Source organism: Brachionichthys hirsutus, chromosome 7, assembly GCF_040956055.1.
Source record: "Brachionichthys hirsutus isolate HB-005 chromosome 7, CSIRO-AGI_Bhir_v1, whole genome shotgun sequence".
In the NCBI taxonomy this organism is placed as follows: Eukaryota; Metazoa; Chordata; class Actinopteri; order Lophiiformes; family Brachionichthyidae; genus Brachionichthys; species Brachionichthys hirsutus.
Window position 1 is genome coordinate 15,882,995 of NC_090903.1, and position 24,668 is coordinate 15,907,662.

A 24,668-nucleotide genomic window follows, 5' to 3' on the forward strand; every position below is an offset into this window, starting at 1 on the left:
GTCCGCGAGTCCATCATGGCCGTCAACGTCCCCGGAGTGATCGCCATCGTGTTCTTCTACCTGCTGGTCCTCGGGACCGGCATCTGGGCTTCCTTCAGGTCCAAGAGGAAGCAGAGGAGAAGTGGAGCCACTGGAATGGAGATGGTCCTGCTGGGGAACCGGAGCATCAACTGGGTGGTGGGGGTCTTCACCATGACCGGTGAGCAGAGACGAGCTAACAAAACTTATCTTAGTTGTATGACCGTGAATCTAAATCTAAATTTAGTTTCGGACACATTTTTTGTAAAAATACAAATAAAAAAACAATTCAACAACAATAATTTTGATTTGTGTAATGTCCTCGTGTTAATGATTAGAAGAAAGTCATGTCCTCTAAGGGAGGACAACGCAAAGGACAGGGTGAAGTGGAGAAGGTTGCTGTAGCAACCCCTGATGAGCCGGTAGTAGTAGTAGTAGTACCGGTAGTAGTTCCTTCTGCATCCTCCGTTCCTTTTTTATTGTTCTCTTGGTTTGTTTGATCATGTTTTCCTGCTGCTTTGTGGGACAAACCTCAATCCAATCATCTCGAGCTGAAACTCGTGGCTTCGGAGCATCTTCGCTCGCATCAGTTGAAGATTCAACTGGATTTTCCACTTTGTTGGATTATTGGAAGTTTTGGTTGCAAAATATTGTGTAGTTCCAGAGAATTAAATTTGTGATTAACAAAAAAATGTTTTGTGAGTTTTCTGAAATCTCAAAGAAAAAAGTGACAAAAAGAAAAACGCTCAGAGTTTTTATCCATTCATTCATTTTCCTGACCGCTTCTTCTGAAATCCGAGTGGCCGACACGGGGAGAACATACAAACAAGCCTTCTTGCTGTGAGGCAACAGCACGACCCACTGCGTCACCGCGCTGCCCCCTGTGGAGTTTTAGTACCATGTTTTCATGAAGGATTTTTTTTCCAGTCGTTCTAACATCATCTTTCTGACGTGATGCTTTGCTAACCCATCCTGCAGCTACGTGGATCGGAGGAGGCTTCATTTCTGGAACAGTTGAGATGATGAGCACACCGTCCATGGGACTGATCAGGGTGCTGATCCTGTTCCTGTCGTACAGTTTATCTTTTATTGTTGGTAAGACTTCTAAGTACATCTGATAGGATGCGACCTACTCTGTCAGTGTGCCAGTCTTGATTTCAAATCATTCACAAATTATTATTGCCTATTTCCCTGATTTAACTCTTAACTTCAGAGTCATACTAATAATAATCATAATATTAATAATACATTTTATTTATATAGCGCTTTTCTGAAAACTCAAAGACGCTTTGAACTAATGAACCTCCGCAGGTTTTTGAATTCAGAGTGACATAAAATAAATAAATAAAACACAATAAAATCTTTACAAACTCAAACTCACTCACACACAACCAGTCCAGACAGATGGCCGTCCACCATGAGCCTAGGTTCTGTCCAAGGTTTCTGCCTGTTAAAGGGAAGTGTTTCCTTGCCTCCGTCACCAGAGTTCTTGCTCTTGTGGGTCAAGTTGGGTTCTGTCTTTCCCTGCTAATCCTGTAAAGCCTTGAGACGACTTCCTGTTTTGATCTGGTGTTGTAGAAATAAAAATGAATTGAATTGAATTATAATATAGGTAAGACATTTGGGCTTGTTTGTTTTGTTTTTTGAGTAAATCTTCCTCGAAACTCATTCATTTAGAATAAGTGATGCATCCAGTCTTAAGAATTTACAGGTTTACTGAATAACATTTGACTATCTCTTGTGGCTAAAAATAAATGCTCAAAATAGGTTGTTACTTTTTCTAATCATCACACATTGAATTTTCCTTTCATAGTTCCTTTTGGGTTTTTTCCTTTGATGAAGGTGGTCTGTTTTTTGCCAAACCGATGAGAGACAGAAACTGCGTGACGATGTTGGACCCATTCCATTTCAAGTACGGAAAAGTGATGACAGCTGGACTGAGCCTGGGTCCTATTGCTGTGGACGTGGCCTGGCTGGCAGCAACACTAACGGGTTTAGGTACGTGAATGTGTGTGTTTATATAAATACGTGTGTGCGCTTATGCAAATGAGTGCGTGTCTTTGTGTGTCTGGCAGGAGGAACCATGAGTGTGGTTCTGGATCTGTCCTTCTCTGTTTGTATCTGGATCTCTGCTGCTGTGGCCGTCACCTACACCCTGATGGGGGGGCTCTACTCGGTGGCCTACACAGACGTTGTACAGCTGGTCCTCGTATTTGTTGGCTTGGTGACTTTTGATTTTTATTTAATCATTTTTAATGAACATACACAAAAAGTTAAAATGATGTCTCTTCGACTTTTATTTCTTTTTGTCTCTCAGTTGATCTGCGTCCCCTTCGTCATGACGAGTCATCACACCGTGGACATCAGTGAGACGCTGATGAACAACACCTTAAACGCTCCCTGGATGGGACAATCGGGCCTGAAACACACCTGGACCATTATTGACGACTTCTTGTTCTTTGTAAGGATACTTGTACTCTGTTTACGGCCTTCATCAAGTACAATTCATTCTAGTTTCTACAGATATTTGTAGAATGACGCTGAATCATTGAACAATCAATTGCTTTCAATTTGTTGTCTCAAGGTGAAATTGATCATCTTCTGACAGTAGATGTGGAGTAAATGGATGTGGATGTGGGTATCGTGATCATGAATGAATCAGCCTGCTTCCTGGTTTATTTGAAGGGACTGGGAAGTTTGTCATACCAGTGCTTCTACCAGAGGATCCTCTCAGCTTCTTCTCTGGCCTCAGCCAAGCTCACCTGTTTCGTTGCAGCGTTCCTCCTACTCATATTTGCAATACCTCCCGTACTGCTTGGAGCAGCCGCTGCATCCACAGGTAAGAATGATGTGTCTCCTAATAATGATCTAAATTTGAGAACTATGAGCTGAAATTGCAAATTAAGAATAAAAATTGTTGTCCACTATAATAGAAAATAAATAAATGCAATTGAACTTTTTTTTCAGGAAGGGTATATGTACAAATAATTATATTATCCATCCATCCATTTTCTTGTAGATGAGACGACGTCAACCGTCTCATCTACAGCTGCTTTATCCGTCTTGGGGGTCATAAATGTTGCTGGAGTCGGTCCCAGCTGACGACAGGCGAGAAGCAGGGCACACCCCGGATGTGTCACCAGTGCATAGTGGTATATTATACATATTTTATAGAAATTAATATATGAATTGGTGTTTCTATGTTCTTAGTGGAGAAGAATATCCACATTTTTAAAAGTATGCTTTGCTATACAAGCTTGATTGGAATACAACATTAATGAGCATCAAGATTTTTGCAATTACCAGCAATACAGTATAGCATTAGTAGTAGTAGTAGTAATATAGGAGACAGGACCAAGACGGGAGGAAAGCATTTCTTTTGATGAGTCTTGGCCCATAACGATAATTTCCGTCTGGTTTAATTATATAAAATGTGACATCACCCAGTAATTAATATCTGCAGGTTATATGTGGAGTGTATTGAATTGGTTGGTGTGTTTAATGTGAAAGGAGAAATATGTTTGTGTGTCATCGACATAAAAATGGAAACTTATTTAATGATATGGTGAAGCGGTAACCTGTAAAATGAGAAATGGTCCCAAGAACTAAACCCTGTGGGACTCCAAATTTCAGAGGAATTGGAGTTGACAATAGTTGATTGTTGTTGTAGTTGAAGTTGATTATTTTTGGTATATTGTTTATTTAATCAGTGTCATATTGTATTTGTATTTGCACTGAGGGTGGTGAACGCCGCACAAAGTTTTGATGGTTAGTTTTGCACAGTGACAATAAAGGGTATTTGTATTCGTGTACCCCCCAAAAAAGATCGCAACAGTATCTCCCATCTAGATCCAATCTGCATGAAATTGGGTGGTGAGATAGAGCCCCGCCCCCTACATGACTGTGTCAAATTCCATAAAGATCATTCAATAATCAACTGAGATATTGAGGAACAAATATTGAAGCTCCATTGACTGCAACGTTAAAGAACGTTGTAAAGTGATCCAGAATCCAGGATCTCTTCTGGATTAATATCCGTCCACATCTTTTTCAGTTCTCTTGCTGACAGACAGACAAACGAACCAGCGCAGGCGAGACACTCGTCAATAAACGCCTCTCGTCTTCAGCTGCACTCCTGTCCTGGAAGTGGCACTGACATTAAGTCGCCATCATATTGATCACGTATTCACATCAATCACATCAATACCTTCCAAATATAGAGCTGTTTTCTACATGCTGAACACTTATTTCTCCAGCCTGAACTCCAGCCCAGCCACACCTCAGCCAGGCTGCAGAGACCTGCCGAGCGTGTGTGTTCCTATTGGTTTCCGGCTTCTGCACGCTTTTGCTGGCTCCTCCCTTCGACGGTTGCCCCTGCCTGTCTCCCTCCCACCTCATTAGGCAGATCCCCCACACCTGTGGCCTCATCTATAGAAGCATGGCCTTTCTGAGCCGGCGCTCGCTGCCGCTGGAATGGCCGTGCCGTGCCGGTTATTTGTGTTCTGTTCTGTGTCACTTTAGTTGTAGTTAATTTCTCCTTTGTTGAATGAGCTGAGCTTATCAGCCGGATTTAGCCATCCGTGGTTTAAAACAGGCAATATGACCAGAGTGCCAGCAATCACATCTGAGAGATACTGTGAGGTCGGCATAGAGGCAATATGACAAAGTTTATATCACAGCAGCACAACTTCCTGTGGTTTAGGGTCATCTAGCCTCTGACCTTAACTGAATCACTTTGAATGATTGGTGAAGTTCCTGCGATGGCTGGAGCCTCCGCGTGGACATGAGCTGGTGGTCAGATTGCGATAAATAGTAATGTCTCGTAGATGCAGGCCGGTCGTAGCAGAGGTAATGACATACAGGTCGGGGCGGCTGTGGCTCAGCTGGTCGAGCGGGTCAGTGGTTCGAATCCCAGCTCTGGGTGAATGTGAGGCCTCGTGTAAAACGTTTTGAGTCGTGGTGGGTTAATGATACCTCGAGGAGCCCATCGGCGCGTTACACAAACTGTGTAACGCTGTCGACACTGTGTTGGTCACTCAACAGTGACCTCTGCTGTAGATCTAAAATCATTGCAGGTAAACAAAATGGGAAAAAAAGATGGAAAAACTTGCATGCTGTAAACCCAACATCAGTCTGTGAAATAATATTTAATCTTTATCCAATTGCTAGTCTCTTACTCAAACTATGATCATCTTTGTATAATATCATTATAGTGCTAATGCCAACCATCATGGCGCAGGCGCTGCAACAGCCGTGTGTCGTGATGTCATGTGGGAACTATGTATAATGCGCCACATCACTTTTAATATATTGGAGCCCAATTTATGTAATTAAGAGATAAAATGATGTGTTGGGTGTTTACAATTTATCTGAAAAGCAGAAGAGTGAGGGGGAACTTTTGTGTCTGCGTCCCAGACTGGAACCAGACCACCTACGGTTCTCCAAGTCCTTATGAGCGTGGGGAGGTTGCTTTCACTCTGCCCATCGCCCTGCAGCACCTCACCCCGCCCTTCGTCTCCATCGTCGGGATTGGATGTGTGGCGGCTGCTGTGATGTCATCAGCTGACTCTGCTTTGCTTTCTGGAGCTTCGCTCTTCACCGCCAATATTTATAAGACCATCCTGAGACCTCAGGTAAAAACAAAAACAATGATTCTCAAATGTATCCCTCTCGTCCTCGACCAGAGGCCTGGGCGTTTGAGGGCAGTGTCTTAGCTGCTCCTAGGACGAGAATCTGTTGAAGCCAATCTCCCATTTTGGGGTTACCTCCCCGAGTGCTCCACTCCCAGGGAAAGGAAGAAGTCCTAGTCATGCAGCTTATGCCAAACTATCGAGCAAGTGTAAATTAAATAAACTTGTAATGACGGAAAAGCAAAGTAGCAAGTAGCATTCAGAATTACCTAATCCTTCGCCACTTTCCTGTCTCTTGTAGGCATCAAACACAGAGAGCGAGTGGGTGGTCCGTCTCTCTGTGGTGGTTGTGGGTGTAATTGGAACATCACTCACCACCTTGGATAAAAGTATTCTAATGTTCTGGATCCTCAGTACTGATGTGGCTTACATCATAGTCTTCCCTCAACTCCTCTGTGTGCTCTTCTTCAACGTCTCCAATGGTTACGGGGCTATAATGGGCTTACTGGTGGGCCTGACGATAAGACTGCTGAGTGGAGAGCCATCGCTCAGATTAGAACCAGTCCTCCATTTCCCAGGGTGCACTCTGGAGGACGGTGTTTATGTCCAGTACGCTCCAGTTAAGACCATCTCCATGCTGTCTACCATTGCTGCCATCTTGCTGTTCTCCTACCTGGCTTCTGTCCTCTTCAACAAAGGTGTTCTTCCTGAGAAGTGGGACGTGTTCAAAGTGAAAGCCCAGCATGCACCGGTACCACTGGCACCAGTAGGTGGCGCCACAGAGAGGAATGAGGACATGAACAGCAACAACTGTCAGAATGAGGCATCTCTGCCCTGTGTTAGCACAGCTTGGTAGCATTGCTGTGTGTTCTTGAAGTCTAGCATGGTTCACTAACCGGCTGTTGAAGGGAGTAAAAAAATAATTTGGTAAATGAATAAAATTCAGACTGTAAATGCTCTTGAATCATTTACATTCCAAATGATGATGTCGTGTCTCAGGAAACCATTCTTCACATTGATCTGACCTCATCTGAAGTTTCTGGAAAGTTCATTACCTTCATCAAGGGAGTATTTCTGCTGCCATTGGTTTGTCTGACTTGATGGAAAAATACTTCCGATAATGCTCGTGATCAATGTTTCGAATGGATTCTTGACCACTGTGTTGTGAGGCGTGTCTGTGTTGGGATGGGTAGCTCATTGTGTGAACGGGTGTAGAGACTAGTTCTTTGCTTCTACATTTGTAAAAATAAAAATCTCAGCTATCACATCGTTCATTCATTCATTCATTCATCATGCAGAGGGTCAGTCCTTCCTCCTTTCCTTTAATCATTTCCCTTCTGTCATACATTCATGTGACCCAGCCCCACTGGCTTCAAACTGATTCCAATGTGCACAACAACAATTTCCAGCCAGCCGCCGTGTTCCAAATGTCCAAGCCTGCATGACAAGTACGCTTCTTAAAGAAATAAGTAACTGGCTGAAGCTGGATCGGGGGTTTTATTCTCTTTAGATTCACCCAGCCTCTCAGACATCAGTAACCGTGCAGACAGTCCGCGAGTCCATCATGGCCGTCAACGTCCCCGGAGTGATCGCCATCGTGTTCTTCTACCTGCTGGTCCTCGGGACCGGCATCTGGGCTTCCTTCAGGTCCAAGAGGAAGCAGAGGAGAAGTGGAGCCACTGGAATGGAGATGGTCCTGCTGGGGAACCGGAGCATCAACTGGGTGGTGGGGGTCTTCACCATGACCGGTGAGCAGAGACGAGCTAACAAAACTTATCTTAGTTGTATGACCGTGAATCTAAATCTAAATTTAGTTTCGGACACATTTTTTGTAAAAATACAAATAAAAAAACAATTCAACAACAATAATTTTGATTTGTGTAATGTCCTCGTGTTAATGATTAGAAGAAAGTCATGTCCTCTAAGGGAGGACAACGCAAAGGACAGGGTGAAGTGGAGAAGGTTGCTGTAGCAACCCCTGATGAGCCGGTAGTAGTAGTAGTAGTACCGGTAGTAGTTCCTTCTGCATCCTCCGTTCCTTTTTTATTGTTCTCTTGGTTTGTTTGATCATGTTTTCCTGCTGCTTTGTGGGACAAACCTCAATCCAATCATCTCGAGCTGAAACTCGTGGCTTCGGAGCATCTTCGCTCGCATCAGTTGAAGATTCAACTGGATTTTCCACTTTGTTGGATTATTGGAAGTTTTGGTTGCAAAATATTGTGTAGTTCCAGAGAATTAAATTTGTGATTAACAAAAAAATGTTTTGTGAGTTTTCTGAAATCTCAAAGAAAAAAGTGACAAAAAGAAAAACGCTCAGAGTTTTTATCCATTCATTCATTTTCCTGACCGCTTCTTCTGAAATCCGAGTGGCCGACACGGGGAGAACATACAAACAAGCCTTCTTGCTGTGAGGCAACAGCACGACCCACTGCGTCACCGCGCTGCCCCCTGTGGAGTTTTAGTACCATGTTTTCATGAAGGATTTTTTTTCCAGTCGTTCTAACATCATCTTTCTGACGTGATGCTTTGCTAACCCATCCTGCAGCTACGTGGATCGGAGGAGGCTTCATTTCTGGAACAGTTGAGATGATGAGCACACCGTCCATGGGACTGATCAGGGTGCTGATCCTGTTCCTGTCGTACAGTTTATCTTTTATTGTTGGTAAGACTTCTAAGTACATCTGATAGGATGCGACCTACTCTGTCAGTGTGCCAGTCTTGATTTCAAATCATTCACAAATTATTATTGCCTATTTCCCTGATTTAACTCTTAACTTCAGAGTCATACTAATAATAATCATAATATTAATAATACATTTTATTTATATAGCGCTTTTCTGAAAACTCAAAGACGCTTTGAACTAATGAACCTCCGCAGGTTTTTGAATTCAGAGTGACATAAAATAAATAAATAAAACACAATAAAATCTTTACAAACTCAAACTCACTCACACACAACCAGTCCAGACAGATGGCCGTCCACCATGAGCCTAGGTTCTGTCCAAGGTTTCTGCCTGTTAAAGGGAAGTGTTTCCTTGCCTCCGTCACCAGAGTTCTTGCTCTTGTGGGTCAAGTTGGGTTCTGTCTTTCCCTGCTAATCCTGTAAAGCCTTGAGACGACTTCCTGTTTTGATCTGGTGTTGTAGAAATAAAAATGAATTGAATTGAATTATAATATAGGTAAGACATTTGGGCTTGTTTGTTTTGTTTTTTGAGTAAATCTTCCTCGAAACTCATTCATTTAGAATAAGTGATGCATCCAGTCTTAAGAATTTACAGGTTTACTGAATAACATTTGACTATCTCTTGTGGCTAAAAATAAATGCTCAAAATAGGTTGTTACTTTTTCTAATCATCACACATTGAATTTTCCTTTCATAGTTCCTTTTGGGTTTTTTCCTTTGATGAAGGTGGTCTGTTTTTTGCCAAACCGATGAGAGACAGAAACTGCGTGACGATGTTGGACCCATTCCATTTCAAGTACGGAAAAGTGATGACAGCTGGACTGAGCCTGGGTCCTATTGCTGTGGACGTGGCCTGGCTGGCAGCAACACTAACGGGTTTAGGTACGTGAATGTGTGTGTTTATATAAATACGTGTGTGCGCTTATGCAAATGAGTGCGTGTCTTTGTGTGTCTGGCAGGAGGAACCATGAGTGTGGTTCTGGATCTGTCCTTCTCTGTTTGTATCTGGATCTCTGCTGCTGTGGCCGTCACCTACACCCTGATGGGGGGGCTCTACTCGGTGGCCTACACAGACGTTGTACAGCTGGTCCTCGTATTTGTTGGCTTGGTGACTTTTGATTTTTATTTAATCATTTTTAATGAACATACACAAAAAGTTAAAATGATGTCTCTTCGACTTTTATTTCTTTTTGTCTCTCAGTTGATCTGCGTCCCCTTCGTCATGACGAGTCATCACACCGTGGACATCAGTGAGACGCTGATGAACAACACCTTAAACGCTCCCTGGATGGGACAATCGGGCCTGAAACACACCTGGACCATTATTGACGACTTCTTGTTCTTTGTAAGGATACTTGTACTCTGTTTACGGCCTTCATCAAGTACAATTCATTCTAGTTTCTACAGATATTTGTAGAATGACGCTGAATCATTGAACAATCAATTGCTTTCAATTTGTTGTCTCAAGGTGAAATTGATCATCTTCTGACAGTAGATGTGGAGTAAATGGATGTGGATGTGGGTATCGTGATCATGAATGAATCAGCCTGCTTCCTGGTTTATTTGAAGGGACTGGGAAGTTTGTCATACCAGTGCTTCTACCAGAGGATCCTCTCAGCTTCTTCTCTGGCCTCAGCCAAGCTCACCTGTTTCGTTGCAGCGTTCCTCCTACTCATATTTGCAATACCTCCCGTACTGCTTGGAGCAGCCGCTGCATCCACAGGTAAGAATGATGTGTCTCCTAATAATGATCTAAATTTGAGAACTATGAGCTGAAATTGCAAATTAAGAATAAAAATTGTTGTCCACTATAATAGAAAATAAATAAATGCAATTGAACTTTTTTTTCAGGAAGGGTATATGTACAAATAATTATATTATCCATCCATCCATTTTCTTGTAGATGAGACGACGTCAACCGTCTCATCTACAGCTGCTTTATCCGTCTTGGGGGTCATAAATGTTGCTGGAGTCGGTCCCAGCTGACGACAGGCGAGAAGCAGGGCACACCCCGGATGTGTCACCAGTGCATAGTGGTATATTATACATATTTTATAGAAATTAATATATGAATTGGTGTTTCTATGTTCTTAGTGGAGAAGAATATCCACATTTTTAAAAGTATGCTTTGCTATACAAGCTTGATTGGAATACAACATTAATGAGCATCAAGATTTTTGCAATTACCAGCAATACAGTATAGCATTAGTAGTAGTAGTAGTAATATAGGAGACAGGACCAAGACGGGAGGAAAGCATTTCTTTTGATGAGTCTTGGCCCATAACGATAATTTCCGTCTGGTTTAATTATATAAAATGTGACATCACCCAGTAATTAATATCTGCAGGTTATATGTGGAGTGTATTGAATTGGTTGGTGTGTTTAATGTGAAAGGAGAAATATGTTTGTGTGTCATCGACATAAAAATGGAAACTTATTTAATGATATGGTGAAGCGGTAACCTGTAAAATGAGAAATGGTCCCAAGAACTAAACCCTGTGGGACTCCAAATTTCAGAGGAATTGGAGTTGACAATAGTTGATTGTTGTTGTAGTTGAAGTTGATTATTTTTGGTATATTGTTTATTTAATCAGTGTCATATTGTATTTGTATTTGCACTGAGGGTGGTGAACGCCGCACAAAGTTTTGATGGTTAGTTTTGCACAGTGACAATAAAGGGTATTTGTATTCGTGTACCCCCCAAAAAAGATCGCAACAGTATCTCCCATCTAGATCCAATCTGCATGAAATTGGGTGGTGAGATAGAGCCCCGCCCCCTACATGACTGTGTCAAATTCCATAAAGATCATTCAATAATCAACTGAGATATTGAGGAACAAATATTGAAGCTCCATTGACTGCAACGTTAAAGAACGTTGTAAAGTGATCCAGAATCCAGGATCTCTTCTGGATTAATATCCGTCCACATCTTTTTCAGTTCTCTTGCTGACAGACAGACAAACGAACCAGCGCAGGCGAGACACTCGTCAATAAACGCCTCTCGTCTTCAGCTGCACTCCTGTCCTGGAAGTGGCACTGACATTAAGTCGCCATCATATTGATCACGTATTCACATCAATCACATCAATACCTTCCAAATATAGAGCTGTTTTCTACATGCTGAACACTTATTTCTCCAGCCTGAACTCCAGCCCAGCCACACCTCAGCCAGGCTGCAGAGACCTGCCGAGCGTGTGTGTTCCTATTGGTTTCCGGCTTCTGCACGCTTTTGCTGGCTCCTCCCTTCGACGGTTGCCCCTGCCTGTCTCCCTCCCACCTCATTAGGCAGATCCCCCACACCTGTGGCCTCATCTATAGAAGCATGGCCTTTCTGAGCCGGCGCTCGCTGCCGCTGGAATGGCCGTGCCGTGCCGGTTATTTGTGTTCTGTTCTGTGTCACTTTAGTTGTAGTTAATTTCTCCTTTGTTGAATGAGCTGAGCTTATCAGCCGGATTTAGCCATCCGTGGTTTAAAACAGGCAATATGACCAGAGTGCCAGCAATCACATCTGAGAGATACTGTGAGGTCGGCATAGAGGCAATATGACAAAGTTTATATCACAGCAGCACAACTTCCTGTGGTTTAGGGTCATCTAGCCTCTGACCTTAACTGAATCACTTTGAATGATTGGTGAAGTTCCTGCGATGGCTGGAGCCTCCGCGTGGACATGAGCTGGTGGTCAGATTGCGATAAATAGTAATGTCTCGTAGATGCAGGCCGGTCGTAGCAGAGGTAATGACATACAGGTCGGGGCGGCTGTGGCTCAGCTGGTCGAGCGGGTCAGTGGTTCGAATCCCAGCTCTGGGTGAATGTGAGGCCTCGTGTAAAACGTTTTGAGTCGTGGTGGGTTAATGATACCTCGAGGAGCCCATCGGCGCGTTACACAAACTGTGTAACGCTGTCGACACTGTGTTGGTCACTCAACAGTGACCTCTGCTGTAGATCTAAAATCATTGCAGGTAAACAAAATGGGAAAAAAAGATGGAAAAACTTGCATGCTGTAAACCCAACATCAGTCTGTGAAATAATATTTAATCTTTATCCAATTGCTAGTCTCTTACTCAAACTATGATCATCTTTGTATAATATCATTATAGTGCTAATGCCAACCATCATGGCGCAGGCGCTGCAACAGCCGTGTGTCGTGATGTCATGTGGGAACTATGTATAATGCGCCACATCACTTTTAATATATTGGAGCCCAATTTATGTAATTAAGAGATAAAATGATGTGTTGGGTGTTTACAATTTATCTGAAAAGCAAAAGAGTGAGGGGGAACTTTTGTGTCTGCGTCCCAGACTGGAACCAGACCACCTACGGTTCTCCAAGTCCTTATGAGCGTGGGGAGGTTGCTTTCACTCTGCCCATCGCCCTGCAGCACCTCACCCCGCCCTTCGTCTCCATCGTCGGGATTGGATGTGTGGCGGCTGCTGTGATGTCATCAGCTGACTCTGCTTTGCTTTCTGGAGCTTCGCTCTTCACCGCCAATATTTATAAGACCATCCTGAGACCTCAGGTAAAAACAAAAACAATGATTCTCAAATGTATCCCTCTCGTCCTCGACCAGAGGCCTGGGCGTTTGAGGGCAGTGTCTTAGCTGCTCCTAGGACGAGAATCTGTTGAAGCCAATCTCCCATTTTGGGGTTACCTCCCCGAGTGCTCCACTCCCAGGGAAAGGAAGAAGTCCTAGTCATGCAGCTTATGCCAAACTATCGAGCAAGTGTAAATTAAATAAACTTGTAATGACGGAAAAGCAAAGTAGCAAGTAGCATTCAGAATTACCTAATCCTTCGCCACTTTCCTGTCTCTTGTAGGCATCAAACACAGAGAGCGAGTGGGTGGTCCGTCTCTCTGTGGTGGTTGTGGGTGTAATTGGAACATCACTCACCACCTTGGATAAAAGTATTCTAATGTTCTGGATCCTCAGTACTGATGTGGCTTACATCATAGTCTTCCCTCAACTCCTCTGTGTGCTCTTCTTCAACGTCTCCAATGGTTACGGGGCTATAATGGGCTTACTGGTGGGCCTGACGATAAGACTGCTGAGTGGAGAGCCATCGCTCAGATTAGAACCAGTCCTCCATTTCCCAGGGTGCACTCTGGAGGACGGTGTTTATGTCCAGTACGCTCCAGTTAAGACCATCTCCATGCTGTCTACCATTGCTGCCATCTTGCTGTTCTCCTACCTGGCTTCTGTCCTCTTCAACAAAGGTGTTCTTCCTGAGAAGTGGGACGTGTTCAAAGTGAAAGCCCAGCATGCACCGGTACCACTGGCACCAGTAGGTGGCGCCACAGAGAGGAATGAGGACATGAACAGCAACAACTGTCAGAATGAGGCATCTCTGCCCTGTGTTAGCACAGCTTGGTAGCATTGCTGTGTGTTCTTGAAGTCTAGCATGGTTCACTAACCGGCTGTTGAAGGGAGTAAAAAAATAATTTGGTAAATGAATAAAATTCAGACTGTAAATGCTCTTGAATCATTTACATTCCAAATGATGATGTCGTGTCTCAGGAAACCATTCTTCACATTGATCTGACCTCATCTGAAGTTTCTGGAAAGTTCATTACCTTCATCAAGGGAGTATTTCTGCTGCCATTGGTTTGTCTGACTTGATGGAAAAATACTTCCGATAATGCTCGTGATCAATGTTTCGAATGGATTCTTGACCACTGTGTTGTGAGGCGTGTCTGTGTTGGGATGGGTAGCTCATTGTGTGAACGGGTGTAGAGACTAGTTCTTTGCTTCTACATTTGTAAAAATAAAAATCTCAGCTATCACATCATTCATTCATTCATTCATTCATCATGCAGAGGGTCAGTCCTTCCTCCTTTCCTTTAATCATTTCCCTTCTGTCATACATTCATGTGACCCAGCCCCACTGGCTTCAAACTGATTCCAATGTGCACAACAACAATTTCCAGCCAGCCGCCGTGTTCCAAATGTCCAAGCCTGCATGACAAGTACGCTTCTTAAAGAAATAAGTAACTGGCTGAAGCTGGATCGGGGGTTTTATTCTCTTTAGATTCACCCAGCCTCTCAGACATCAGTAACCGTGCAGACAGTCCGCGAGTCCATCATGGCCGTCAACGTCCCCGGAGTGATCGCCATCGTGTTCTTCTACCTGCTGGTCCTCGGGACCGGCATCTGGGCTTCTTTCAGGTCCAAGAGGAAGCAGAGGAGAAGTGGAGCCACTGGAATGGAGATGGTCCTGCTGGGGAACCGGAGCATCAACCTGGTGGTGGGGGTCTTCACCATGACCGGTGAGGAGAGAACAGCTTACAGAACTGGTATCTAAAGTTCATGATTGTGAATCCCTTCAACTCATGAATATTAAGAAAATATTTCTAACCATACAAATTTCATTTTTACAAGATCACAGACTGCATTTTCAGTTTTGCTCATCCAGATGGAAAGCAAATGCCACAACTTTTTCCAATCGGTTGAAACATTCGGTTTGACTTTCCTGATAAATTAGCAAGGTCTTACTTCAGCTTTGTGAAAACTCCTCCTGTGCTATAGAAGCTACTTGTGATGTCACAGCTATTGAGGGCGTGTCATATCGGGAGAGACAGAATTCAAAAACAAAGGTCTTCATGGTTCGCTCAACAGCAGATGAAAATGTCCCTTCAGTAGACACAAAACGAGGACATCGGTGAGATCCATGGTAAAACCAACCATGGCATCATCCTCCTCCTGGTTCGAGTACAGAGGAACCTCGGTTCTCCAACATCCTTCGTTGCAGGGGGGGGGGGGCACAAGGGAGGGGGGGGGGGTCTCCGGGTCACCTCGGCTCCACTCGTGTTCGAACTCGGAAAATCTTTTTGACTTCCGAGGCATTTTAAACATTTAAACTCCATTTTTTGGGTCGAAAACCAAGTCGTTCGAGAACCGAGGTTCCGCTGGATATCCTTCTGGGTGTGACTGACCAGATTCGCCTCCTCAACATTTCCCCTTTGGTTATTTAATGATTCAGGAATCTTGAGGAAAACATGAATAGTTGACGAAACCAATCATATGTATCTGGACCCTCCAACGGGAGTACAAGTATCTGTATAACAGTTTGCCTGGCAATTAAATTATACAATGCGTGTTTTTAATTTTAGACATGCAACGTTATAACAAGGAGGGTGACTCGCTGTGTGTTCATCCGTCCTGCAGCTACGTGGGTTGGAGGAAACGTCATTGTTGGTAGTGTTGAGATGATGTGTACACCGTCCATGGGACTGCTCCGGGTAATACTTCTGTTCCTGTCATACAGCTCAACGTTTATCATTGGTAAGACTTTTAATCTGATACATGCACAGTGGCTTGCCAAAGTATTCACACCCCTTGAACTTTTCCACATTTTTTCATGTTACAAACATAAATATATTTATTGGAATTTCATGTGAAAGGCAACACAAAGTGACATACAATTGTGAGGAAGAAAGAAAATGATACATGATGAGAATTCTCTCATCATGTGTGGTGATGAGCAAAAAAGTGTGGTGTGTAAAAGTATTGGGCCCCCCTGAGTCGCTACTTTGTGGAGCCGCCTCTTGCTGCAGTTACAGCTGCCAGTCTTTTGGGGAACGTCGCTACCAGCTTTGTATTCGACAGACTGAAATGTTTGCCCATTCTCCTTTGGGAAACAGCTCAAGCTCAGTCAGATCAGATGGACAGCGTTTGTGAACGGCAGTTCTCAGATCTTGCCACAGATTCTCGATAGGATTTCAGTCTGGAGTAGGTAGATAGATGGATAGGTAGATGGATAGGTAGGTAGGTAGGTAGGTAGATAGGTAGATAGATGGATGGATAGGTAGATGGATGGATAGGTAGGTAGATGGATGGATAGGTAGATGGATGGATAGGTAGGTAGATGGATAGGTAGGTAGATAGGTAGGTAGGTAGATAGATAGATAGATGGATAGGTAGATAGATGGATAGGTAGATAGATGGATAGGTAGATATTGTATATATCTCGGGCTAGACAACGGACTTGTTGCAGCTTGGGGTGGTGTTAGCCAATACAAAAGAGAAATATAAAAAGGGAATGTTACATTACATTACAGCGGGTCCTCACTTAATGATGACTCAGGGGATGGGGGGGGGGGGGGGTTAGCATGAGGGAAGTGGTCATGGGCAATATGGGACTCCACAAGGGACAGTCTTGGCACCCTTCCTTTTCACCTCTGAACAACTGATTTTCAGCATCAGTCAGATTCCTGTCGTTTAGCCCACCACTTGATTTACACATTTTCTAATGAATTTAAATTACTTCATCGCAAACAATTAAAATGTAGGGAAGCAGCATTTAGAGCAGAAAATCTGCAACACATTTTGTCGATAAAACAAAGAAGCATTTCTCTGTATATTCCTTGTCATTGGAATGTGTGCATCCCTTAAAACATTCCTTCATCTGGCTGGTATATGCTACATCTTAAAACTACATTTTCCTGTGTGTGTTTTCTCTGTCCCCTCAATATTTTTTGTGTTTCACTGAAGGAGGTTTGATGTTTGTCAAACCGCTGAGAGAAAGAAACTACATGACAATGATGGACTCTTTCCACATCAAGTATGGAAAGGTGGTAACGGCTGGAATGTGTCTCGTTTCTCTTTCTGTTGATCTCAACTGGGTGTCTGGAACGTTCACCGGATTAGGTACAGTCTGTGTGTACTAGTATTTCCATGGACAGCTGGTACTCGTTTAATGATGACTCGGAGTTACGACGGGCTTTCCCAAGTTTAAACGTATGTTTTAGTGACAAGGAATGTCACTGGCTATGGAAGTATGAGTGAGTACGCACATATGTACAATATAAATTATGAAAATATAAACATTGACTAAAATATAAAAACAATTTAGTCGTTAAATGAAACCCCCGTTGACTGACAACACTTTGACCACACTTTGTGTGGTCAAACAAATTATATATATACAGACAATATCCTGCACCATCTATCACGCACTGTCAGCGTGTCTTTATGTCTGGCAGGAGCTACCATGAGCGTGGTCCTGGACTTGCCGTTCTCTCTTTGCATCTGGATCTCTGCTGCTGTGGCCGTCACCTACACCCTGCTGGGGGGGCTCTACTCGGTGGCCTACACAGACGTCATACAGCTGGTCCTCGTTTTTGTAGGCTTGGTGAGTTATCAGAGAGTTTAACAGGCATAAAACATCAAACTCACTTCTGTAGAAGACATTCATTGATTTGTTGATTGGTCTCTCAGTCGATCTGCGTCCCCTTCGTCATGACGAGTCCTCACACCGTGGACATCAGTGAGACGCTGATGAACAACACCTTAAACGCTCCCTGGATTGGACAACCGGACCCTAAACAGACCTGGATCATGATTGATAACTGGTTGTATTTTGTGAGGAAGCTTCGGTCCATCTTGTGTCAAATCGAATTCACTCTTGTCTCTATAGATCTATAGATCTGCAGAATATATTTGGAGACTACAATTGTTCTAGTGACAGTGAAATGAACTATTAACTGAATGACTTTTAAAGATCTAGATGGATGTAGATGCAAATGAACCAGTGACCTGGTTTACTTCTCAGGGCCTGGGGGGTTTGGGGTACCAGGCCTTCCACCAGAGGACCATGTCAGCTTCTTCGACTGCTTCAGCAAAGATATCGTGCTTTGCTGCAGCGTTCGTCGTACTCCTATTTGGAATACCTCCTGTACTCATTGGGGCGGCGGCCGCATCCGCAGGTAAGAGCGCTGAGCCTGGTGTTTGTTTTGCTGCATGCTGTGGAAGTCTCACAAGAGTCATCGGATTTTGCTCCTCGGCATCCTCCAGATGCATTCTGACATCCCAATATTCCCCAAATGCATACACAACTGTCACATGTATCATTTCCACGTTAGTTTTGTGAGATTGATATGTTTTTATCATGAATCTAACCAAAATAACGGGACTACAGATGGTGCGATGAATCTTTGAGTCTTTCCGTGTCTTTTGTCCAACCCTCAGACTGGAACCAGACCACCTACGGTTCCCCGTCTCCGTATGAACGTGGAGAAGCTGCTCTCACTCTGCCCGTCGCCCTGCAGCACCTCACCCCCACCTTCGTCTCCATCATCGGGATTGGATGTGTGGCCGCCGCCGTGATGTCATCGGCTGACTCTGCCTTACTTTCTGCGTCTTCCGTCTTCACCAATAACATTTACAAGAACATCTTCAGACCTCAGGTAAGAGACGACACCTGGCTTCATGCTTCCTTGTAAGAGGCAGGCCATTGGTGTAAAAACTCACATGAACGCTCCAAAAACATGATTTTAGTTTAACTCGGGATTCATGATCCAAATATGATGCAATGTCACAAAAAATGTCTAATAGGGTCAAAAAAGACATTCAGAAAAAAGGTCACCTGAGAGTGCTGTGAGGTCGTAATGGTAGCCGCTGAGGTAGATTCTCAAACTGGTCACGGTTGTGTCAATGCCTGTGGGGGTTCCCAGTCGAGGTAAATCCAGTTGATTATTTTTATTGTTATTTTTATTTTGATCTTATTGAAAACTGTGAATGTGTGACGATTATTTGTATTTGATGATCTTTGTTTTCTCTTTCAGGCATCGGACCGAGAGTGTCACTGGGTGGTCCGGGCTTCTGTGCTGGTTGTGGGCGTGGTTGGAACATCGCTCACCATGCTGACTAATCGAATTGTACATTTTTGGTTTCTTGCTAATGAAATATCTTACATTGTCATCTTTCCTGAACTCCTCTGTGTCCTCTTCTTCAACGTCTCCAATGGTTACGGGGCTGTTATGGGCGTACTGGTGGCGTTGACGCTAAAGCTGCTCAGTGGAGACCCATCACTAGGGTTAGAACCAGTCCTCCATTTCCCAGGATGCACTCTGGAGGACGGTGTTTATGTCCAGTACGCTCCAGTTAAGACCATCTCCATGCTGTCTACCATTGCTGCCATCTTGCTGTTCTCCTACCTGGCTTCTGTCCTCTTCAACAAAGGTGTTCTTCCTGAGAAGTGGGACGTGTTCAAAGTGAAAGCCCAGCATGCACCAGTACCAATGGTACCGGTAGGTGGCGCCATAGAGGACGATGAGACGTCACCCTGAAACAACTGAGCTGACGTTGAGCAGACGTTCTGTCCTCCTGTCTCTTGACTCTTATCAGTTCTCTTTAAGGGCCAGCTGGAACTTTGATCCCAACTTTGATCTTTTGTGCTGAGAAATACTTTTCTATCTGATTTGTTTCTGTATTGTGTGAATCATCACAAAATCTATTTCTTCTCTTAAATAAACAATTATATGACAATAGAATGAGTAGAGTGGTGTCCGACCACAGACCGGGCGGTGTCCGACCACAGCCCGGGCGGTGTCCGACCACAGACCGGGCGGTGTCTGACCACAGACCGGGCGGTGTCCGACCACAGACCGGGGCGGTGTCCGACCACAGACCGGGCGGTGTCCGACCACAGACCGGGCGGTGTCTGACCACAGCCCGGGCGGTGTCCGACCACAGACCGGGCGGTGTCCGACCACAGACCGGGCGGTGTCTGACCACAGCCCGGGCGGTGTCCGACCACAGACCGGGCGGTGTCCGACCACAGACCCTATACAGACTTGGAAATATTTTCTGAATTCGACTATAAAAGGAGGAAAATAAAAGAGGGACCATCAATGTCTTCCCTCAGTCAGAGACATTCTGGTGGTAAACGTGAGCGCAGGAGGGGTTAATGAAGTAATTACACACCCGAGAGCAGGCATCACCACAACAACACATTTATTTGTGTGGGTTTCCACTGTGCGCAACTGCACGTCCATTTTAGGATGCAGGAACATGTCTGACCACCAGGGGGCAGTCGAGCATAAACCCTTTCAGGTAGAAAAATGAAAACTGTTTTCTTCTTGTTTCCTGTCATGAAACTAAACTTCTGAATATGATTCTTAAATGATGTAAGAACTAAATCAAGCTGCTCTTCCGGACCCCTCCCTGTCTTTTAACGTGTGTCGGTGTCACTAGACGTCCAGGTCTGACAATAACTTTCCCAATGAAATGAAACCGCCTTCTTCCTGACCGGCAGGAAGTGACAACGAGACGTGGTTTGATGCCCCTAATCTTTGAGGACTGACCCTGAGCGCCGGAAACTTTCGTGATGAAACGCAGAGAAGCTGAAGTCATCAAAACGCTTCTCAAATGTCTAATCTGTCGGATGATGCACAAAGTCCTGTCTGGGAAAATGTGCGATCATTTGTTGCCGTGGAGACCGAGGTCCTGCTTTCAGCTGTGTCTGCATGTCAGCTTCAAACTAGAACCTCACTCAGAGAGCTCAGACCTCCCCCAAGCAGCTCGTTCCCCTCCTAACTGGATCCACACGGTGATCTGGATCAGCAGCAGAAGGTTCTAGATTGTTCTTGGTATCTTTATACAGCAACCATGTTAAAGCCTCCATTATAAGTAAATGGGAAAATCCAGATGTTTCTGTATCCAGACGGGAATCCGGATCGCTCTCAGAAGAGACCAGGACCATCTCCAGATGTCTGTCTGATGTCTACGCTTTGTCTCCCCCTTTTCTCCCTTCCTCCTTCCATCTGGGAACCGTCAGCCTCTCGGCGCTGTCAGAACCAGCTGCATGGAAGGCCACTGATCTCCAAACAGTTGGGTCACACAGATGGCGTGACCTCTGCTCAATGCTCATTGGCCAGTCTTTTAACTGTAATTATATATTGTGTTTTTAGATGAACAGGAAGAACACCATCAGAACGTCTCATTGTGATGCGTTTTTATTCACTGCCCTTTCTGCACGAGCACCAGCATCACCTGCGACCAATTAGACTGGATTCGTGCATTCAACTAAAACCTCTGTGTGCTTTCTGGGGCGGGGGCTGGGGGGGGGGGTAGCTGGTTATTGAGAGACAACGAGGGGAAAGCGAGTGAGGAGTGAAGGAGGCTACCGGGACACAGAGTCGGGACTGGACGCCTCCTTTTTACGGCCACATGACAAACCTGAGAAAGATGAAGAGGAGAAAGGACAAGACAAGGAGGGCGTTAGTGGCGTTAGTACGGGGGGGGGGGGCACAGAACACTGACATGGGCGTGGCACCAGCGTGAATCAGGCGTCACGTCTGGATGACGTCAGCTCCCTGTCTCAGTCTGAGCTCGCTGTTTACTGGACGTTAGTTCAATCAATAAAGTTAATGAGATCAATCAATACAATCAATCAAAGCGGATCAGCAAAACACCTTCTGGTTTTTGTTTGACAAAGCGAATAAAAAAAAATTAAACATCAATCGGGCTCAAAATATGAATTAAGACTAGATTAAATAACATTTAAAGTTGAATATCAACGTGTGGTTTTAATATTAGAATGTAAAAATTCGTACTTTTACAAACATGTTGCTGATTAAATATAGATTTTATTTTTATTGTCTCCATGGTGACTGCACCAAAACACGCAGGTGGATGTTCTTCGCCATGTGTATTTTAAGAGTTTATAAAAGTTTACCCCCCGAACTGTTGCTCGCTGCCACTCCTCTCTCCTGATTGGCTAACAGCAGACTGGCCTCGTTTCCGTTTGCTTCCTCAGGCCCATTGTGATTGGCCCAGAGTGAAGCAGCGGCATAGAGTTGTGCTGTGATAGGGCTCAGCTGGCCACCTGTCTCACAAAGCCCCGCCCCCAGAAGGTGATGCTCCACCTCTAGTTGAAGGTCTGAGGAGAAAAGAGCGCATCTAGTGGAGAGATGCTTCAACTACAGCGCAGGAAAACCTTTAATCAATCTCCGGCAGCGTTGTTCTGTACTTCCTGCTGGTTGTTTGTGGCGAGTCACACACAATGCTAGCAGAGACCAATGCTAGCTGCTAACCGGTTTCTTCAGGACACTGAACGAAGCCTTTATGATTTCTGTGGAAGCAGCGTCCATAAAGCGGCCCTTAAACGCACACTCACTCAGGATCAATAGAGGCAAAGCTTTTAGCGCCTCCACTTCCAGTAACCAGCTGGGAGCTACACAAACACACTCTGAGCTGTGATTGGTCCTCCTTTGTTTTTCTCTCAAACCTGCACCTTTCCTCGTCCACAATCAAACACGCTCGCGCATTTCTACCGCAGAGATCAGGAAGGCGACGCCACGTCTCCTGCACTCCCAGAGACTCGCATGAATTATTCAGGGAGTCAATCATCACAAAAAGAGTTACTTTATGGAGACGAGAGATGGTGAAAATAATGGCTGAGACGCATGCGGCAGAACCGAGATGCATGCGGCAGAACCGAGACGCATGCGGTAGAACTGAGACGCATGTGGTAGAACCGAGATGCATGCGGTAGAACCGAGATGCATGCGGTAGAACCGAGACGCATGCGGCAGAACTGAGACTCACGCGGCAGAACTGAGACTCACGCGGCAGAACCGAGACTCACGCGGCAGAACCGAGATGCACGCGGTAGAACCGGGACGCATGCGGTAGAACCGAGATGCATGCGGCAGAACTGAGACTCACGCGGTAGAACCGAGACGCATGCGGCAGAACTGAGACGCATGCGGCAGAACTGAGACGCATGCGGTAGAACCGGGACGCATGCGGTAGAACCGGGACGCATGCGGTAGAACTGAGACTCACGCGGCAGAACTGAGACTCACGCGGCAGAACCGAGACTCACGCGGCAGAACCGAGACTCACGCGGCAGAACCGAGATGCACGCGGTAGAACCGGGACGCATGCGGTAGAACCGAGATGCATGCGGCAGAACTGAGACTCACGCGGTAGAACCGAGACGCATGCGGCAGAACTGAGACGCATGCGGTAGAACCGGGACGCATGCGGTAGAACCGGGACGCATGCGGTAGAACCGAGATGCATGCGGTAGAACCGAGATGCATGCGGTAGAACCTAGACGCATGCGGCAGAACCGAGACTCACGCGGTAGAACCGAGACGCACGCGGCAGAACCGGGACGCACGCGGTAGAACCTGGACGCACGCGGTAGAACCTGGACGCATGCGGTAGAACCGAGATGCACGCGGTAGAACCGAGATGCACGCGGTAGAACCGAGATGCATGCGGTAGAACCGAGATGCATGTGGTAGAACCGAGACGCATGCGGCAGAACTGAGACTCACGCGGCAGAACCGGGACGCACGCGGTAGAACCGAGATGCACGCGGTAGAACCGAGATGCATGCGGTAGAACCTAGACGCATGCGGCAGAACCGAGACTCACGCGGTAGAACCGAGACTCACGCGGTAGAACCGAGACGCATGCGGTAGAACCTGGACGCATGCGGTAGAACCGAGATGCATGCGGTAGAACCTAGACGCATGCGGCAGAACTGAGACTCACGCGGCAGAACCGGGACGCACGCGGTAGAACCGGGACGCACGCGGTAGAACCGGGATGCATGCGGTAGAACCGAGACGCATGCTGCAGGACCGGGACGCATGCGGTAGAACCGGGACGCACGCGGTAGAACCGGGACGCACGCGGTAGAACCGAGACGCACGCTGCAGGACCGGGACGCATGCGGTAGAACCGGGACGCATGCGGTAGAACCGGGACGCATGCGGTAGAACCGGGACGCATGCGGTAGAACCGGGACGCATGCGGTAGAACCGGGACGCATGCGTCTTTTTGCTGTTTTATATGTGAAACATTGATTTGAGTCAGGAGCCCGGCCCAGGAACGAGTTATACTCGTATATCAAATCCTATTTCTGTATTTTCAGACATGGTGCCCATTTTGCAGGACTGAGGGGCCTGTACTGTTTACCTTTCACGCTGGGGGGGGCGAAGGTGCTCTGCTTCCTCTGCGACGCCTCTGAATCCTGGAGACGCAGAGAAACAAAGAGATTGGAACACAGCCACAGACGCTGTCACCGTTTTACTCCAGAACGTTCCGTCGGTCTCGGAGAGTTTACACCAACCTGGGAATCTCCTCCGGCGCTTTGATCTCCAACATCTGCAGGAGAGACGAAACCGCTTTGAGATCTGAACAATCTTTTTGCTTGTCTGCGTATAATCTAAAAAATGTTTGAGTTATTATGCTATTTATTTTTATTGTGATTGTGACCGTCACCTGCCTCTTGGCAGACGAGCCTATTGGGTTTTATTAAGTTCTAATTCCTACTTTATGCCACTGAGGGCTGTGCTAGCCCACGGTGAAACCAACAAGACAGACAGGCAGACAGACAGGCAGAAAGTGAGAGACAGACAGTGTTCTGAGGTGGAATTATTTGTGCTTGTTGTTCTCCCCCTTTCATCCAACCATGACTATCAGAGTTATTATAAAGCACCAGATACGTGAAAGTCTTAAGAGGATAGTCTGGATCATCTCGGTCCCCAGAGATCTGAGGAAAAGGAGGCAGAGCAGAGTGAGGGCCACAGACAGGAACCCAGC

The 24,668-nt window shown here is 45.5% G+C and overlaps 4 protein-coding genes across 6 annotated transcripts in view; 3 read left to right on the top strand and 1 right to left on the bottom strand.

The window, feature by feature from the left end:
• On the top strand, window positions 1-7,170 carry LOC137895558 (high-affinity choline transporter 1-like). Of its 2 annotated transcripts, XM_068741039.1 has the most exons (8): window positions 1-199; window positions 997-1,113; window positions 1,861-2,016; window positions 2,094-2,242; window positions 2,336-2,479; window positions 2,704-2,857; window positions 5,434-5,651; window positions 5,950-7,170. In XM_068741039.1, the coding sequence occupies exons 1-8, from the start codon at window positions 16-18 to the stop codon at window positions 6,502-6,504; spliced, it is 1,677 nt and encodes a 558-aa protein (XP_068597140.1). In that variant the 5' UTR covers window positions 1-15; the 3' UTR covers window positions 6,505-7,170. The 2 variants fall into 2 exon arrangements, with proteins under 2 accessions (XP_068597140.1, XP_068597139.1); XM_068741038.1 differs by having other exon boundaries at window positions 2,094-2,479.
• Window positions 7,171-7,197: 27 nt separating this feature from the next.
• LOC137895559 (high-affinity choline transporter 1-like) lies at window positions 7,198-14,100 on the top strand. Of its 2 annotated transcripts, XM_068741041.1 has the most exons (8): window positions 7,198-7,396; window positions 8,194-8,310; window positions 9,058-9,213; window positions 9,291-9,439; window positions 9,533-9,676; window positions 9,901-10,054; window positions 12,631-12,848; window positions 13,147-14,100. In XM_068741041.1, exons 1-8 carry the CDS (start codon window positions 7,213-7,215, stop codon window positions 13,699-13,701), a joined length of 1,677 nt encoding a protein of 558 aa, XP_068597142.1. In that variant the 5' UTR covers window positions 7,198-7,212; the 3' UTR covers window positions 13,702-14,100. The 2 variants fall into 2 exon arrangements, with proteins under 2 accessions (XP_068597142.1, XP_068597141.1); XM_068741040.1 differs by having other exon boundaries at window positions 9,291-9,676.
• Window positions 14,101-14,409: 309 nt separating this feature from the next.
• LOC137895504 (high affinity choline transporter 1-like) lies at window positions 14,410-19,393 on the top strand. The gene is made up of 8 exons (XM_068740979.1): window positions 14,410-14,593; window positions 15,492-15,608; window positions 16,818-16,973; window positions 17,309-17,457; window positions 17,544-17,687; window positions 17,878-18,031; window positions 18,294-18,511; window positions 18,890-19,393. Exons 1-8 carry the CDS (start codon window positions 14,410-14,412, stop codon window positions 19,391-19,393), a joined length of 1,626 nt encoding a protein of 541 aa, XP_068597080.1.
• A 1,668-nt stretch (window positions 19,394-21,061) lies between these two features.
• LOC137895570 (protein phosphatase 1 regulatory subunit 1B-like) overlaps window positions 21,062-24,668 on the bottom strand; it is a 7,447-nt gene continuing 3,840 nt past the window's right edge. The window contains exons 3-6 of the mRNA XM_068741056.1: window positions 24,196-24,230; window positions 24,042-24,096; window positions 21,784-21,987; window positions 21,062-21,284 (exon numbers count right to left, since the gene is read on the bottom strand). Of these exons, the coding sequence (XP_068597157.1) occupies window positions 21,229-21,284; window positions 21,784-21,987; window positions 24,042-24,096; window positions 24,196-24,230 (350 nt within the window). The 3' untranslated portion in view covers window positions 21,062-21,228. The remainder of the gene's footprint in view (window positions 21,285-21,783; window positions 21,988-24,041; window positions 24,097-24,195; window positions 24,231-24,668) is intronic.